At 36.1% G+C, this 16,974-nt stretch overlaps 1 protein-coding gene across 1 annotated transcript in view; it reads left to right on the top strand.

The window, feature by feature from the left end:
• LRP2 (LDL receptor related protein 2) overlaps window positions 1-16,974 on the top strand; it is a 113,058-nt gene that overhangs the window by 79,832 nt on the left and 16,252 nt on the right. Inside the window, exons 51-65 of the mRNA XM_058840621.1 lie at window positions 1,010-1,162; window positions 1,618-1,788; window positions 3,074-3,297; window positions 3,693-3,870; window positions 4,835-5,031; window positions 6,601-6,846; window positions 7,523-7,651; window positions 7,809-7,928; window positions 8,516-8,632; window positions 8,905-9,021; window positions 10,402-10,539; window positions 11,208-11,330; window positions 12,271-12,399; window positions 14,525-14,656; window positions 16,004-16,135. Coding sequence (XP_058696604.1) covers window positions 1,010-1,162; window positions 1,618-1,788; window positions 3,074-3,297; window positions 3,693-3,870; window positions 4,835-5,031; window positions 6,601-6,846; window positions 7,523-7,651; window positions 7,809-7,928; window positions 8,516-8,632; window positions 8,905-9,021; window positions 10,402-10,539; window positions 11,208-11,330; window positions 12,271-12,399; window positions 14,525-14,656; window positions 16,004-16,135 — 2,306 coding nt within the window. The remainder of the gene's footprint in view (window positions 1-1,009; window positions 1,163-1,617; window positions 1,789-3,073; window positions 3,298-3,692; window positions 3,871-4,834; window positions 5,032-6,600; window positions 6,847-7,522; window positions 7,652-7,808; window positions 7,929-8,515; window positions 8,633-8,904; window positions 9,022-10,401; window positions 10,540-11,207; window positions 11,331-12,270; window positions 12,400-14,524; window positions 14,657-16,003; window positions 16,136-16,974) is intronic.

Here is a 16,974-nt window from a genome sequence, read left to right as displayed (position 1 = left end):
TAATAGTTTTTATTTTTAAGCCACTTTGTTTCTAAACTAATGATAATTAATGTTGCCCTAAAGGCTTTATGATTCATGGAAAGGTGATGAAGCAAAAGGCAAATTTGAGCTGAAGTAGTCCTACTGCTTCATTGCTAATACAACTTTCGAATTGTTTCAGCTACCATTAGTTATGTCTTCAGTCAGTTCTTGTTTAGGTGTTCCAGACAGGCTCAAGGACAGTACAATGGTTGAATTTTTTCTGCTTGTTTTCAGTGCAGAGAGAGGATGAAAGGATGCCATGAGATACACGTTGGAGAAGACTATTTTCTCCTCCTCCCTGATGGGAATTTTATTACTTAGAGTGGTGTAGGCAGAATTATATCTGTCAGGCTATTTCTGAAATAACACTGTGGATGCTGGAGCTGACCAGCTCTGCAGAGAATTTCAAAGTATCCTGATGTAGTTCTAATTGAATTTAATGCTTTGCTTTGATGCAGGCTTTTAAAAAATTATCCCTTCTGCTTGTATGATTTCTTTGCTTACAGCTGTGTGTAATTCCCAGGCAAAGGAATAGAACTGTTAGAAAATTCTAGGTGAAGTTTAAATTAGGGTGTCAAACTACTTAGGACTTTTTCTACCTGTTTGATGAGAGCAGAGGTGGCAGCATGGAACAGTTGCGGATTCCCTACAATGCCTTACAGCACTGGTCACAGTCCATTGCACTGCATGTCTGTTTCCCTGCTCCTGGCCATTGTTGGTAGGACAGAAAGGGAGGAGGGATTTAGGAATTTGAAGACAAATGGCATATTATTACTCAACTGGGCACCTGCAAGTTTTACTTTGGCACCACTGATTGTGGTTACAAGAAAAACAGAAGTGAAAAGGCAGCCTTGGAGCATGGTGTAGAAGAGATGTCAATGAAGTATGTGTTCCTTTATGAGGATACATTGCTTCTAGGAGAAAAAAGAATAAAATGCTGTGAAGCAAAATAACAGGAAAAAAATTAATAAACTCTAAAATATTTCAGAAAATTATACTGGGTAGATGCCTACCGAGATTGTCTCTATGTCTCTGAACTTGATGGAAGATTCCGGAAAAAGCTGGTGGATCGGTGTGTGGATGCCAACAATACTTTCTGCTTTCAGTATCCCAGAGCAATTGTGGTTCATCCAAAATATGGGTATGACCTTCCAAGAGTACTTTTCCTTTCTTTAGAAAATAATCTTGCACTATTCTGAAAATCTGAAGTAAATTTGAGTTGTTTTTAGATTTGGGTTGCAATTAGATTTCTGTGGTGTTCTGCAGTTTAGGAAAAATAGTAGCTTGCCTGTTGTGGATGTATATGCATGGCTGTCACAAGCTGTTGAAAGTGGAATTTGGTTCCAAATGGACTAGAAAGTTCTGATTGCAAGGCTAAAAAGGCTGATAGAAGCATGTATGGTTTGGTAGATGTTGGGGCTGACTGAATTCAATTGTGATTGCACAATTGACTGCTGTAGCAGTTAAACAAAGAAATATATTACCTTTCTTCTTCCTCAATCTCTGCTTTAGTTCTGTGGAAGGAAATACTCTATTTGAGGTGTGGCTTCTAATATTTACTTCAACAATCCTAACTCTAAGTATTCATTTGAGCAGACAGATTTACTGGACAGACTGGGCAGATCGAGCCTATATTGGACGAGCTGGCATGGATGGCAAGGAGAAGACTGTGATCATCTCTACAAAGTTAGAGTGGCCCAATGGACTTACCATAGATTACACCAATGACAAGCTTTACTGGACAGATGCCCATCTAAATTATATTGAGTACGTAGACAGAAAATGTTAAAACAACTGAATGATTGCTCATGTCAGATTGTGGTGGGAGAATTTATAGGTGTAGTAAAAAGATGATGTGTTTCTGCCCCCCGACTCTTTAGAAAGCTGGAGTCAAAATGCCTGGAGTAGTAGATGATATGGATCATTAGATGCCACAGTAACTGGGTTGCTACATTCCCTGAAAATTGTCCAAAAATTACAGTGAGAAGGTTCACACTCTGTACTAAAATATGCAACTTCTCCATATCTAGTTATACAACCTGAACCAAGCAAAATTGACTATAAAGTCACTATTTTTTGATTCTCTTGTTTCTCTTATAGATAGGAATTGAGCTGTAACTAAACTAGTTATGTGCTAATAAGTTGTATACAAACCTTTAGAAGATGTCTGAATGTCCATAAGTATGATATGGAATTTCCTGTTGGCAAATGGGATTTTTTTGTCAATCAAGAAAAATCTGTACCTTGCTTCTGGTACTAGAAAATTTCCACCTAAATAGCAGTAAAAGTGAATAATAATTACCTGATTATTTCAATGATTTTGAAATACATGATACTGAAATACTTTGAAGCCAATAATTTGCATTTATATTAGTGTTCATATTTGTATTAATATTTACAGGCACATTTAAATTTATATTTGTATTTACTCTATTCTTCTCTACATTAATTCTTCTGGCAGCCTTTTCTATGATAAAATATTAAAGATATCTTTTTACAAATCTAAGTTAATTGTATCTATTTTTCTCTCTCTCCACTCTTGTATTTCTTAATTTCCCCATATAGCAAGGTGATAGTAAAAATGTAAAATCTTGTCAAAGATAACTCAGCAAAAAGCTCTAAATCAGAAAGATATGTAAAATTTAGGAATATAGGAAGCCATTATTGTCTTCTGCATTCCATTATTAGCAGTGTGAATCATCTAGGCAAGCTAGTCTTTTTTGTGACAAAAATAACTTGCTGTTAAAGCAATAAATGTACAAAATTTCATTGTTCTAGCTAATGTGCTTCTGTGGGAAGACTGCATTTCACTGGATGTTACCCTATTCCATTTATTTCTCTGAAATAGCCTGTTTTACTTTCCTTCATATACTAAAATTAATTCGCTAAGAATGGTGATCTGTCTTTAGGGCATAAAGAAGCTACAATTCTACATTGCATGTTTCTGGTTACCAATAAAGAAGGACCATAAGCATACATAATTTGTGAAGAGAAGATGGAAAGAAATTTTAGCATTTATCTGAATGTTTTGCACAAATTTTTCTTTGTGGAGGTACTCTGACCTGGATGGACATCATCGGCACACGGTATATGGTGGGACTCTACCTCATCCATTTGCAATAACAATTTTTGAAGACACGATATATTGGACTGACTGGAACACAAGGACAGTTGAAAAAGGAAATAAATATGATGGATCAGAAAGGACTGTTCTTGTTAATACCACACACAGACCATTTGACATCCATGTTTACCATCCATACAGACAACCATTTGGTGAGAAAACAGAATTAGATTTGCATTTAGAGGGTCAGCTGTTATCTGGGAACTAGCTGTAAAGTGTCCTGAGTGCACTCAGCTTTTGCCTTTGCTGAGTGGAATAAAATGTAGAGAGTAAATGTAGGCATCTACTTTATAAATTGCCCTTTCTCTGAAAAGCAATGACTGGTAATGCATAATTTTAAATTAGTTTCTAAAACATCATGGCTTAATAGCCTACATTTCATGTATATGAAATGACATATTTCTCTCTGGAAATGCCTACTTTCTTAGGTTTTCAACCTCTTACATTTAAGGTTTCAAAACAGTATTAGAGAAATCTATTGTAGATTGAAAGCCTTGTTTTCTGGAATTTACAAAATATGGTAATATTTATTCTTCTGTTTTACCAGTTAACAATCCTTGTGGCACCAATAATGGTGGTTGTTCCCATCTTTGCTTAATAAAAGCTGGTGGCCAGGGGTTTTCCTGTGAATGTCCTGATAACTTCATGGTAATACAGCTTGGTAATACAGCCCACTGCCTTCCAATGTGCTCTAGTACCCAGTTTCTCTGTGCAGACACTGAGAGGTAAGTCCAGTGCTCACCATTGCTTTTTCCATGTATCTTTAAGGATGTATTTCACAGTTTAGTCAGTTCAAAATGGCAGGAAATTAGGGATTCCTTCTGCTCTCATTATGAGTTTGTGATGTGCTTGCAGATAGAAAACCAGGAACAGACAGCAAGATAGGCTTTCATTTTGGAAAAGTACTTTTAACCTGGTTCCTTAAGTAGTACTTTTTTTACTTTTCTTTCTGTTATAGGCATTGCTAACATAGCAAAGTTTGGGTTGTTAACATATACCTCCAGAAACCATTTCTTGTTGAATTCTCAAATCTGGAACCTTCTTTTTTGCTTTTCTTTCCTTTTTTATTTTTTTTTTATCATCTTTTACAATGTATCTGTTTCTGCCAAATATGTGCTGTCTGCCAGTGCTCCAGGAAAACCATTTGGCTGGTGTGAGGGCACATTTCTAACCCCTTTTACTGAGACAGCAGTAGAGCAGTGGAGGGAGAGGAATGGTAACAGAAGAGCTCTTGCAGTGATGTATCACCCTGGGGCCTATAAGGCAGGTGTGCTTATAGGGTTGTGTTTTGAAGCAGTGTTATAATGATAATCCCTAGTGGAATTTTTGTGCTAAAGTTTGGGTGAATTATTGAAATATTATCTCATTAAAAATACAGTTGGAGAGTGATCTAAAAAATATGAGAGAAGACTACCACAAATAAACATAAAAATTAAATGTTTATTCTTCTCTGTGAACTTTCTTCTAGAGGTCCATCAATATAATCTGTTTATCCTCTCTTTCTGGTGACAGTATTCTGGCATATTTTGTTAGCATTTGACATATGAAATAGAAGACATAAAATTCAAGATGTTTTGGATATTTCAAGAAATAGCACTGAGACAAGACTGTCTTTTGTGCTGTAAAAGGATGGTTGAACATCTGTAAAGTGATATTCTCAACTAAGAACACACTGTTTTCTCTTTGTAGGTGTATTCCTATCTGGTGGAAATGTGACGGACAGAGGGACTGTCGAGATGGCTCTGATGAGCCCCCAACCTGTCCGCACCGGTACTGTCCTGTGGGGCAGTTCCAGTGTAATGATGGGAACTGCACAAGTTCACATTTCTTGTGCAATGCCCAGCCGGATTGCCATGACAGATCAGATGAAGATCCTGTACTTTGTGGTATGTTCCAACAAATAAATTAAAAGGTTTTGCCAGTATAAAATTTGTAATCAACATATAAATTTCATAATCACGGTCCCTTTTTCAAAGATGAAAAGGTGAGATAGACAGATGCAGTCTTTTCTAGTCTTGCACCTGCTGGAGCAATTCACCTCAGTGCAAGCAGGGTAAAGGAGAGCAAAAATGTACTATATTAAAACATAAACAGTTTCCATACCTTCAAGAAAGATTTGAGGTAACTGGGGTAAATTACCATCTGAGGTATAAAATATTAGAAACAGGACTAGTTTTGTTTTGCTTTGAGTAAAGCCATGGTGATTATGGAGAATCTAAGGCTTCCTAATGCCCAGGTCAGTCTAACAGGTGTGCTAATTTTCTAATATTCTACTTTGTGTGATGGGATAAAATTATTACACCTTCTGCATTGCACAAAATCCAGTTCATGGGGGGAAGATAAGTTTTGGAGAGCAGTGTGTGATAGCAGTCTTATATAAATGTAGCATAATTATGCTTGAGGAATAATGTTATCTCCTTAAAAACCTTATGTATAATTTTAAAAAGCATATCCTTAGTTCTCTTTTTGTAAATAATGTAGTTCTGGCAGTTGCAAGCAAGTAATACAAAACCAAGGGGAAAGCAGTGTGGTTAGATAACTGATAGTTTCATTGCCTTCCATTCCAATGTGGTTTTAACAATGACAGAATTAAATGAAATGTCAGTTTTAACTGAGTTTCAAATAGCTAAGATCTTAAGTGTGCCATAGGGGAATTTAAAAGAAGAGATATGGCAGCTGTGTAATGCTGGGTACAGCACAACATACTGGATACAATAAACATCAGTTTAGGTCTATGTAATTCCTTTTACTCATTATCTCGTGCATGGGAACAGAATCCTTTGGTCTAGAACATGAATGGGAATTATAATACACTATTTTCTCTTGAACAGTTTGGTAGTGTATGTAAGAGAAAGCAGTAGAGTGGAGTACGGCAAGAAATTATTCAAGTAGAGATAAGTGTTGACTCCTGTTTTCAGAGCTACCCCAGTTTGCCAGCACTGCTGATACCAGCTTTCAGTGCTTTGCCCTTTGAAATAGAGGTGATTTTTTTGTAGGTTGTGCAGCTGATATTAGCATGGTCTTCTGCTATGTTTTCTGTCATGTTAATTCATAGAGAAACAGGCTCTTCAGGCAATACACATCTAAGCTGATAGCATGGCCAGAGCCAAAATGCCACTTAGGTCCTCTGTGAAGTGAGTGGGAAACCCTGCCTCAATCATGTGGAATGCTGGGTTTACTTCCCTCTGCTTTAGGAGAAGGTAGTATATATCTTGCTCCTAGAAAACTGCAGAGCCTTAGTGAGCTTGTCTGAAGATACCTGGGGAAAATGTGACGTGTGATGTTAGAAATGTGTGCCTTAACTGCTTTAACTGGGCAAGTATATGTGACATTTTAATTTTCTTTCTGGCTTTATTTTTAACTGTTGATGTAAACATAAGGGCTCAATTGATATAACTGCAGGAGATAATTTCTGTAAGTTTCAGTATCCTAACAGCTGATCTGTATTCTTTCAGCTAACCACCAGTGTGAAACTCATCAGTGGCAGTGTGCCAACAAGCGATGTATCCCGGAAGCCTGGCAGTGTGATAGAGAGGATGACTGTGGTGACAACTCGGATGAAGATAGTGCTCACTGTGCCAGTAGAACCTGTCCCCCCGGCCAATTTAAATGTGACAATGGCCGTTGCATCCCACAGTCCTGGAAGTGTGATGTGGATGATGATTGTGGTGATAACTCTGATGAGCCATTCCACGAATGCAGTAAGCACAGAGCTGTAGTAAAATGCCTACATTAAAATACACTAAAAGCAGAGTGAACCACATAACTTAATTTTTCTGAGACTGAAAGTTTATTGGAAAGGAATATTTTCTGCAAGCTAATTGCATTCGTGTAGTAAAGAATGTTAGAAAACATAGAGATTATGTGATAATTTACTATTTACTTATTCTTGAAGGGGAGAAAGCTTATTTATGCTTGCTAGTTTATGAGAAACTGATTATTAGGATCTCACTCTGACTTTCTTGACGCTAGGATTTTCCTATATGCGCTTGAATGTCTCTCTGAATCAATGGGCATCTTCAAAAACTTGTGACCAAGTTTTGCCATTTGAGGACAAGCTGCCCCCTCTGGCTCCCACATTTGGGGCTATTGCTAGTGAATAATGCCAGCTCTGTATAATTTAGGGAAAAACACAATAAGTGTGATTTGATCCTGTGATGGGTTTGTAGCATATGCAGAATACAAGCAGCATAGATTGGGAAAGATAGTAAAATCAGATACATTTAATGCTTTCTATTTTACAATACTGAAAATAGCAGAAATCTCTTTTTAGTCAAAATCATTGACTGTAAGTTATAAAAGGTTAGGAGAGGCGGAAAAGCAAGGAGGGCAGTTAATGGCTAAGTAACAATTAATTTTGACAACTGCCTCTTTCAGTGGGATCTGCTTATCGATGTGACAATCACACACAATTCAGCTGTAGAACCAACTACCGTTGTGTACCATTGTGGGCAGTGTGCAATGGGAACGATGACTGTAGAGACAACAGTGATGAACAAGGCTGTGGTAAGTTTGGAGAAGGTCATTTCAATGTAACTTTGTGCCTAAAATATTTCTCCAATTTGCAAACACCCAGATTTTCTGAAAGCCTTCAGTAACAATGTACCTGGGCAAAGACTGTGCTAATGTGTGCTGTTTTGTTGGCGAACTGTCTACACTGCAGAGGAGATGACTTGCAGTCCTTTTGGAGATTTCCGTTGCGACAATCATCGATGTATCCCGCTACGCTGGAAGTGTGACGGAGATGATGACTGTGGAGATAACTCTGATGAGCACAACTGCAGTGAGTTCTTCTTTTGTTTGTAATTATGTAGTCCCACTTTTGACTTAAATATTCTTCTATTTCTTATGAGAACAAGGCAGACAGCTCTCAATTGCAACCATTCTTTTTGTTTATATGGTAGTCTGTCTTTTATTTGCTGAAATACCACACTGATATCACAAGGATACATTCTGGTTACATAAAAACACTGATCAATCCAGTCATCATAATAACACAATTCCTGTTTTCCACTGAGAAGTGACATGAATTTTGAATTTGAATTTTTTCCTGTGTGCAAATGTAGTATTATATAGTTTCTTAAACAATGATAGTGGATTTTTCTTTTTTTCTGCTTTGAATTAAAAGCTCCTGGATAATTCTGTGTTGAAACAAAGTCTGCAATGATTTTCCTTTTTTCTATGTCAAGAGGGACTTAGAATATCTACCATATACTTGGGGAGGGGATGTTGTTTTAACATCATTTAGTTTTAAAGAATTTACCTCATTATCTGCCCACATTACTTTTGTCTGGTTCAATGAGGCAGGTGTGGATGTTTAAATCTACATCTGGGAAAGTTTTCATATTTGTACATTGATTTTAAATGAAGGTCCTCGTGAGTGCACAGAAAGTGAATACCGTTGTGACAATCTGCGCTGCATTCCTTCCCGGTGGATCTGTGACCATGATGATGACTGTGAAGACAATTCGGATGAACGTGACTGTGGTGTGTATTATCTGAATGCTACCTCTTACATGTTCACACTGTTGTTTCTAATGTGATAAATTATTCTGCAAAATGATCTTTTATGGGAATCATATTTAAAGAAGTAACGTTCACCCCTGTCACTTTACTCACTCCACCAAAAGTATGGAATACCACCGTTTCAGTAGTCTGGGATTTTCCAGTTGTTTTCAGAAGATTGCTCTCAAAATGTAAGAAGTCTATCTGTCTTTGAACAAGAAGACATTTCAACACTAACTTCTGAATATTTTCAGAGCTGAGAACCTGCCACCCAGGTTATTTCCAGTGTGACAGTGGACACTGTGTCGCAGAGCGCTTCAAATGTGATGGAAATGCAGACTGCCTTGATTTCTCTGATGAGGCAACTTGTCGTGAGTTATAAGCTTTGCAATTGGTGCTCATTGTGCTCACTTTCAGAAAGATTTGCACTTTTCCCTATTTTTAAGTGAGATGACTCCTTAGAGATACAGAATTCTGCAATGCTCAGTGATAGTAGTAAAGATTCAGGATAAGCATAATATTTTGAATCAGCTTTTTAATATAATAATGGGTTGCCATCTCTTACACTGACTGTAAGCACATTCTTTATGGTAGGAAATGAAGTCCAGGAGAAGATACACGTGTGATTGAATTAAAATTTTTCAGTCTCCCATGAATACTGCAAGATCCAAACTGTTTCAATTGTACCAAATTCTAACAAGGTTTTGTAATGAGATTTTTTTAATAATACTTGAAGTAGTGTCAAGTGTCCTAAAGTATTAGTGAACCCTAGGAAATAATATACTTTTCCATTTCTGTTTTCCTTTGGTGTATTTATCTACTGTGAAAAAAATATCTGTAGCTTGCCTGGATCTACAGCTGCAGCTGTTTACCCAGAAAGTATTGTTCCCAGTTGGAAGGAAAATATTCCCTCTATGCTGTATCTGCATTGACTGATATCAGCTTTTTGGGTGGAACCTACTGAGGTGTTGGTTCTGACTTACCTGTTTCCATGGTTTTAGGCTTCAGTACTTGGGAGAATTCTGTTCTCTTCATGTTGGTATCGGGGCAGTTTTGTACATCTTTCCATGTACTTAATTTTAACACCTGTGCTTTAAGTAAGAAGAGCATCTGCACAGTACTACCTTTATTTTTCTGATGGTAACTACATCCTGGTACATCACAGCAGTTGTCTTTCAGAACCTGAGTATAAAATATTTGACTGCTCTTAAATGTAGGATAAAGTGTATGAGAAGCAACTGAAAGGTCAAGGGTATGGTTTATTTATATAAGTTGGTAGAATAATATTTTTGTTTTTTCTTTGATTTAGTTCAGTTCCTTTAACAGCTTTTACAGAATATGAGTAGGGGTTTTTTGCTATATCAATATGAGCCCTTTTGTAATTATGTATCTTATGTGCTTCTTCAATCATTCATGTTTGGTGCCAGTGAGGTTAATTATCTTTTTTATTGAACAGATTTGTCAATAACAAATTTAAGTATCATTTGTTAAATTAATTAGTTTCTTTTCAAAAACTTGTCTAATCTAGAGTTGTTTCACTATTCATTTAAACCTGAATTAATTACTTATAGCTGTGAAAAAGTCCTCAGTCATTGCAGCCTGTTGTTGCTGCACATCTTTGAAGCACTTTATATAGTATCTCCTATTATGGAGATAAGTGTTTTTAAAAATAATACAGGGTTGGACTGAGTATTTTTCATGAAAACATGTTTTTATTGTAAATGCAAATATCATAATTTTCCTTTTTTCAGCAACACGGTATCCTAATGGTACATACTGTCCACCCATGCTGTTCGAATGCAAAAACCATGTCTGTATTCAGCCATACTGGAAATGTGATGGGGATAATGATTGTGGAGATGACTCTGATGAAGAACTTCACCTTTGCTGTAAGAGAGAGGAATTATATTAAAATAAACAATATGCTTAATTTCTCCACATAATAGATCAATTAGAAAATAAATTATAATTATTTGAGATGAGTGCTAAGCATTTTTTTTAATGCAAATTCACTCACTGCTTTGTAGATGTTTGTATATGTGGTTATAAAAGTAGGGAGAAGCATATCAGAGAGATAAGGTCATTATTTCACATTTTCAAATTGATTATCAAAAATAAGAATATCAGTTTGAAATGAAAGATTTATTCAGATGATGTATTAGTATTATGTTGGGACATCTTTGTAAATATGGCTGAGAAGTCCTGACTTGAGATTTAATAATTAGGTGTTGGAGGTGCTATTTAAACAGGTTTTGTCAGTTATGCACTTAAATACCATGTTGGATTTCCAGTTAATTTACTTCACAAACAAACCCAGAAACCTCAGTGTTATATGTAATTAGAGAATTTGTCTTTGGTATAGTCTTCTGATAAAAAAATGTGTGACATCTTAACATACAATCACCAAAATGTGCGGAAAATATTTTTTGTCTGAATTCCTCCTCACCTTTTGAAATATACAAAACGTATGAATGTTCCAAGAGAAAAGCAATATGAATAATTTGTGACCCAATGGCCTGAAGTATCAAGTGTGACTGATTGATCTCTGTGCTTTCAGTGGATATTGCTTGTGAATCTCCATTCCGTTTCCGGTGTGAAAACAATCGCTGTATATACAGTCATGAGCTGTGCAACCAGGAGGATGACTGTGGAGATGGCAGTGACGAGAAAGAGGAACACTGTATGTTTACACAAAATTGAGCATCAAATTCAGTAATTTTAATGTGCTTAATATTAAATAATTCTAAAGGGATGTCAAGGTTAACAATAATAATGAAATCAAGACCTCACTATGAAATAATTTGAACTATGGTTATTAGTAATATGTCTTCATAGCTCTCTGTACATGTAGCAAAAATTGGCAAACATTTGTCTGAAAAGTAAAAGAGCATGATTTTCAAAACAATACTGTGTTTTCCTATGAGCACCTGCCACCTTTTTTCCTCTTATTATGAACTCCACTTAAAAGGAGGAAGAATAAAGAGTTGGGATGTATAGTAAATTTGGAATGGGATGGGATAGGATGGGATGCGATGCAATGGCCAGCTGCAACTTTTAAAATAAAGAAATGGATACTTCCTGAAGTTGTGGCACTGTTAAACACATATTAACAATCTTAGTATTTAGGCTCAGACCCTGCAGAAGGTCTGTTAATATTCAATACGTTTTTGCCCTCAGATATCTTATGTATTTCTTGCTGACTGTGCAATACATTTTCAAGTTTAATCATATTATTTCCTGGTTTTATTGTACAATATTCTAAAAGTAAATAGTTTACTAAAATCTCCATGATTTTTAGAAGTCTGCAGTAGATGGAGGAAGTATATCATTGAAGGATATTAATAAGTTAGCACTATTAAAAAAAGTTTAGTCAACTATTAACACTAAGGATTTTCCTTCTGTCCCTTTTATAAAATAGCAGGACTTCTTTCAGCTCATGGAGATGTGACTAGAAATCAGGATGTTACATCCTGGTTATGGTTTTTATACAGACTTCCAAAATAGTCTTGTCACTGTTTTACCAGATGGCATCAGCTTCCCCATTAGCAATGGGGAATAGTGTTTGTTGGTACTTTGTAGTTTAAACTGTGACAGAGGAATATTTCTCTTCTTGATTGTAGGTAGAGAGCCAACGCCAAGACCTTGTAAAGCTGAAGAATTCAAGTGCAGTAATGGAAATTGCATTCCCCTACATTATGTCTGTGACAATTACGATGACTGTGGAGACCATTTTGATGAAATGGGCTGCAGTAAGTTATAATATCAATAAAATACAAAATTGCAATGCTGTTGAAATAGAATTTTCTGAAACTGAAAGCAATGAATGTTTTTTATTGAATAGCATACTAAGAAGTATTGTTTTTTAATTAGCCTGTGTGAGTTTCCTTACTGTTTTTAATAAGCCTTCTCTAGGATTATTCAGTTAGTGAGGACAATATTTACTGTTTTCATTCTTTCATTATTTTAGTTTATTTTGTTTATTTTATTAGTTTGTTTATTATTTTTAGTTTATTATGTTTTAATTCTCTTCTGTTTTCATTCTTTTGTACACATCATCCAAAAACATATAGATGTGCTACTTAGAGACAGGGCTTAGTGGGTCTTGACAGTGTTTGGTTTATAGTACAACCTGATGATCTTACGATCTTAAAGATCTTTTCCAACTTGAGTGATTCCATGAAATGTGCTCTGAACAAAGTCTTTTTTAGGCTTAGAGTATTTATGCATTATAAAAAAAAAAAGGTTTGATCTTGGTTTTGATCTTGTTTTGAAATGGGTTGTGTTACAGAGTTGAGAACATCCATCTATTTCAACCATAATTGCAATAGATTAGTGGCCAGACTCTGAACTGGTGCATGTTGCTCTAGCCCAGTTAAAAATTTAAGTATATTGAGATGCTTCTATTTTTCTTTTTATGGACATGACCTCAGAATCTTTAAGGACCACTAGTCCTTTGCCTATTGGCCCTCTCAGATCCTCCGTACATCTTTTATTAACTATCTATTATATATTTACTAGTATCCTTTTGAATGTAAAACCCTTTGACCTGAACTTTGAGACAAGAGGTATTCCATGGAATCTCAAAAAAAACAACAAACAAAACTCCAACTTTTTATGTCAATGTGTAGACAGCTGCAGAGTGGTTATATGAGCAAGCACTTGTAATTTCAATTTGTCAGTCTGTGATGGCATCATGTGAAAATGTGCCAAATGCTACACTGGTGATTTGCAATCCAGCAGATTTCCAAAACACAAATAACTTGGAAGCCTAGAATGTAGTCCATTTTGAAGCAGCTGATTTCTTTGCTTCAATTACCACCACAATGGTCTTTAGGTAATACAGCCTAATGCAATGACTTGATGAAAATATAGAAGTATAAAAGGTCTATGAAAGTGTGAAACAGACACCTTCTGATGCCTGCGTTCTGCTCTTTGGGGATAAATATGAATACAGATCAGATGGTAACCTTTGGAGCCTTCCTAACATCAAATACCTGCCATAATGAAAGTAGAATATTTGTGTGTGCATATGTGTACAATTTATGCTTCTCCACGTATATGAAATTGAGCTGTTTAAACTTAAGCAAATCAGCACTGGAATGTGTATGTAAAAATGAGATAATCAGCTTAATGTAAAGTTTTTGCCATACATCTGTATCTTTGCCTCATGATCTTCCAGTAAGCATACTATTTATCTTTTCTGCTTATATAACAAATCCGCATTTGTACTCAAGTATTTTATGCATATATAGAGTATATATGAATCAGTATAATTCTAGATGTACTTTCAGAAGTGTGTAATTTTCATCATCTGTTACAGACTGACTTGTTATATCTGACTTGGCTTTTCCATTATAGGAATGTTTTAAAGGGCAGTGCAATGACCTGTACTGACTGCAGTAGGCTTTTGATTAGGTTTGGCATGAACTACGTGCCATCTTCTCTCTGACATTTTCCAGATGTTAATAATGTAGGGCCTGTGTTATGCATGATATCAATTGAGAATATTTCTTGTTCAGCTAATAAGAAAGAGCTATATTGGCAATTGTAGGAGTTAGAGTCGAATCCTTAAATTCTGCAGTTTCTGCAGATTGGTGGTAATGTAGAATGTAATTTCTGTTAAGGAAAGGGGGCTTTAATGATTATGACTCTCTTCCTGACCCTCTTCACTACTTTTTAGTTGACAGTTCTCTTAACCAGTGGTTACCATTGTCTTCTAATTTTAGTTAGAAAAAAAGGAAAGGAAACGAACTTGATCTATCTGAAAACTATTTTCAATTATAATAATGAACAAAATTATTATTCCTTCCCCTTATTACTTCATTCTTTACTTATAATTGTATAATTTGCCTTTTTTTTTTTTTTTTCTTTCAGATCCTGGAGCAGAGCGAACTTGTGCAGAAAATATCTGTGAACATAACTGTACCAATCTGAATGAAGGAGGCTTTATCTGTTCCTGTAGGCCAGGGTACAAGGCCAGTGAAACTAACCGTAACTCCTGTGAAGGTATTTTTAATCTTATAAATATCTTCTTGCTGATAAGTGTTCAGTCACCTGTCTCTTCAGCATTCTAACGTGACCACTCATTTTCACATTCTAATAGGATTTTTATATATTTATCAGATAGATGTGTCCTAAAGGGTTCCTCTGCTGAATCATGTTTTCTAAAATGTATGCCTCATTCAACAAAAAACTGGCTCCTCAGTTAAGACTTCTTTTAAGCTTTTGGTAGCTGTAGATATATTTTTGCTTTACAGTACGTATATGTATACAGTACAATATGTTTTGTCATATCTTTGCAATCTGAGAGATAGAAATTTGATGTGTTTTCTTTTCCTTATTGAAAACAAGCTTGCTGCAGGTTATACTCTCCTTCTGTTCTGTTCCCAAACAGTAAAGGTGTGTTGTGCCATATTTTTGCCCTGGGTTTTATGCAGATAAAATGTAACGAGGAGTCCACTCAAAGGCCATGGTTTGTGGTCATGCAACATAGTACCTTTCCAGCTGGTGTTTCAATATGTTTTGATGAAAACCCTTCTGCTTGTTTCTCCCAGCTCTTGTGGACAATTTGTGTGATTTTATTGAACGTGATCCAAAGCCACCCCTCCCTTTCCCTTCTGATATAGTTTCTGAGGACCATGTGTCTTGGCTTCAGCATTTCAAGAAAGTTTTGCTCTTGCATCTCATTTTAGTCTTGCCTCATCTTTTGTCTTGCTTTATTGATTTAACACAAAAATACATCTTGGAAAACAAATCTGTTAAGTAGGATTGCAGCAAGGTAGTTATTGACAGTCTGTAGTTAAGACATGGTAAACAGCAAATGAGTGATGAGGAGCTCTGTTTGATAACAGATGCTGATTTTAAGGATCACTTATTAGGTCACTGATCTTTTAGAGTATGTGGGGAAGGCACAAACCTACCACTTCATAGAGTTAAAGATGATTGGCATAGAATCATCAAGGTCAGAAGAGGCCTTTAAGAAGTCCAACCATCAACCCAGCACCACCACTGTAACCCCCTAAACCACTAAACTATCACCCAGCACCAGATGCAGATACTCTGAAACATCTCCAGGAATGGTGTCTCCACCACCTCCCTGGACAACCTACTCTGATGCCTACCACTCTAACAGTGAAAGTTTTCTTCTAATATCTAATCTGAATTTCCCCGTCTCATCTTAAGGCCGTTTCCTCAGCTTCTCTCACTGCAGGCAGAGTAAAAGAGACTGGCCCCCACCTCACTATAGCCTTCCTTCAGGGTATTGTAGAGAGCAATGAGGTCACCCCTGAGACTCCTAAAGACTAAACAAGAAAGAAATCAAGTTTTAGGATTATTTTCTCTTCTTGTGTCTAGATATTAATGAGTGTGAGATCTTTGGAACATGCACCCAAGACTGCAAGAATTCCAAAGGAAGCTATGAATGTTTCTGTGCAGATGGCTTCAGGTCTGTGGGTGATCAACAAGGGAAACAGTGTGCAGCTGATGGTATGTTAACCAATAGTGAAATTGATTGCCAACTGTAAAGAGCAAGTGCAATAGAGCAACTTAAGGAATAAGTTAAACTGTCTTTTATAAGAAGGGCATAATGATAAACCAAACCTTATTCTGTAAGATAATACTGTCTGTGTATTCTACCTATTCCATATCAGGAATGAAAATGTTCATCTCTGCTTCCAATTGTAAACATTGTATACATTTCTCCTGAAATTTTCTGCAAACAAAAACCAGTTTTCTGGTGGTTATCAGAATGAAAATTAATGTTGCCTATTCTAGAAGTTTAGATTTTATCAACAAAATAATCCATCAGAAAGAAGTTGCATTAAACTGGCATAAATCAAAGGCAGTTTGATGACAGGTTGCCATTCATTGTGCATGGACTGCTGCACACAAACAGAAGGACTTTGGCCGATGTTTCAGATCAGTCATTGACTTTTTATCATACCTCAGTGCAGTGACTACCATGTGTGGCAGTCCTGAATAGGCAGAGTTGACTCAGAAAACAATAGTGACAGACAAAAAAGTGATGATGGAGCAGCATTAAATAAAAAACAAAAGCAGTACTGTATCTAGAAAAGTAATTACACTTTAACAGCTTTAAGAGATAAATGATAGAAATATGGTATGCCAAGCCAAATATCAAAATCTTCAGAAGAGAAAGCCTGTGACCTAACCTACATGGTACTGGAGGTCTTGAAACCTAAAAAAATTATTTGTAATATGAAAAATGCTACAAGAAAATAAGGTCTACAAGTTAGCTGTCCAGGGGCCTAGTTCAGCAAATATTTGCTGCTGAGCGTTAGGCTGGAAATGCAAAAGTACATTTG

Source organism: Poecile atricapillus, chromosome 5 (assembly GCF_030490865.1).
Source record: "Poecile atricapillus isolate bPoeAtr1 chromosome 5, bPoeAtr1.hap1, whole genome shotgun sequence".
Taxonomy (NCBI): Eukaryota; Metazoa; Chordata; class Aves; order Passeriformes; family Paridae; genus Poecile; species Poecile atricapillus.
This window is presented reverse-complemented; position numbering and strand designations above follow the sequence as displayed.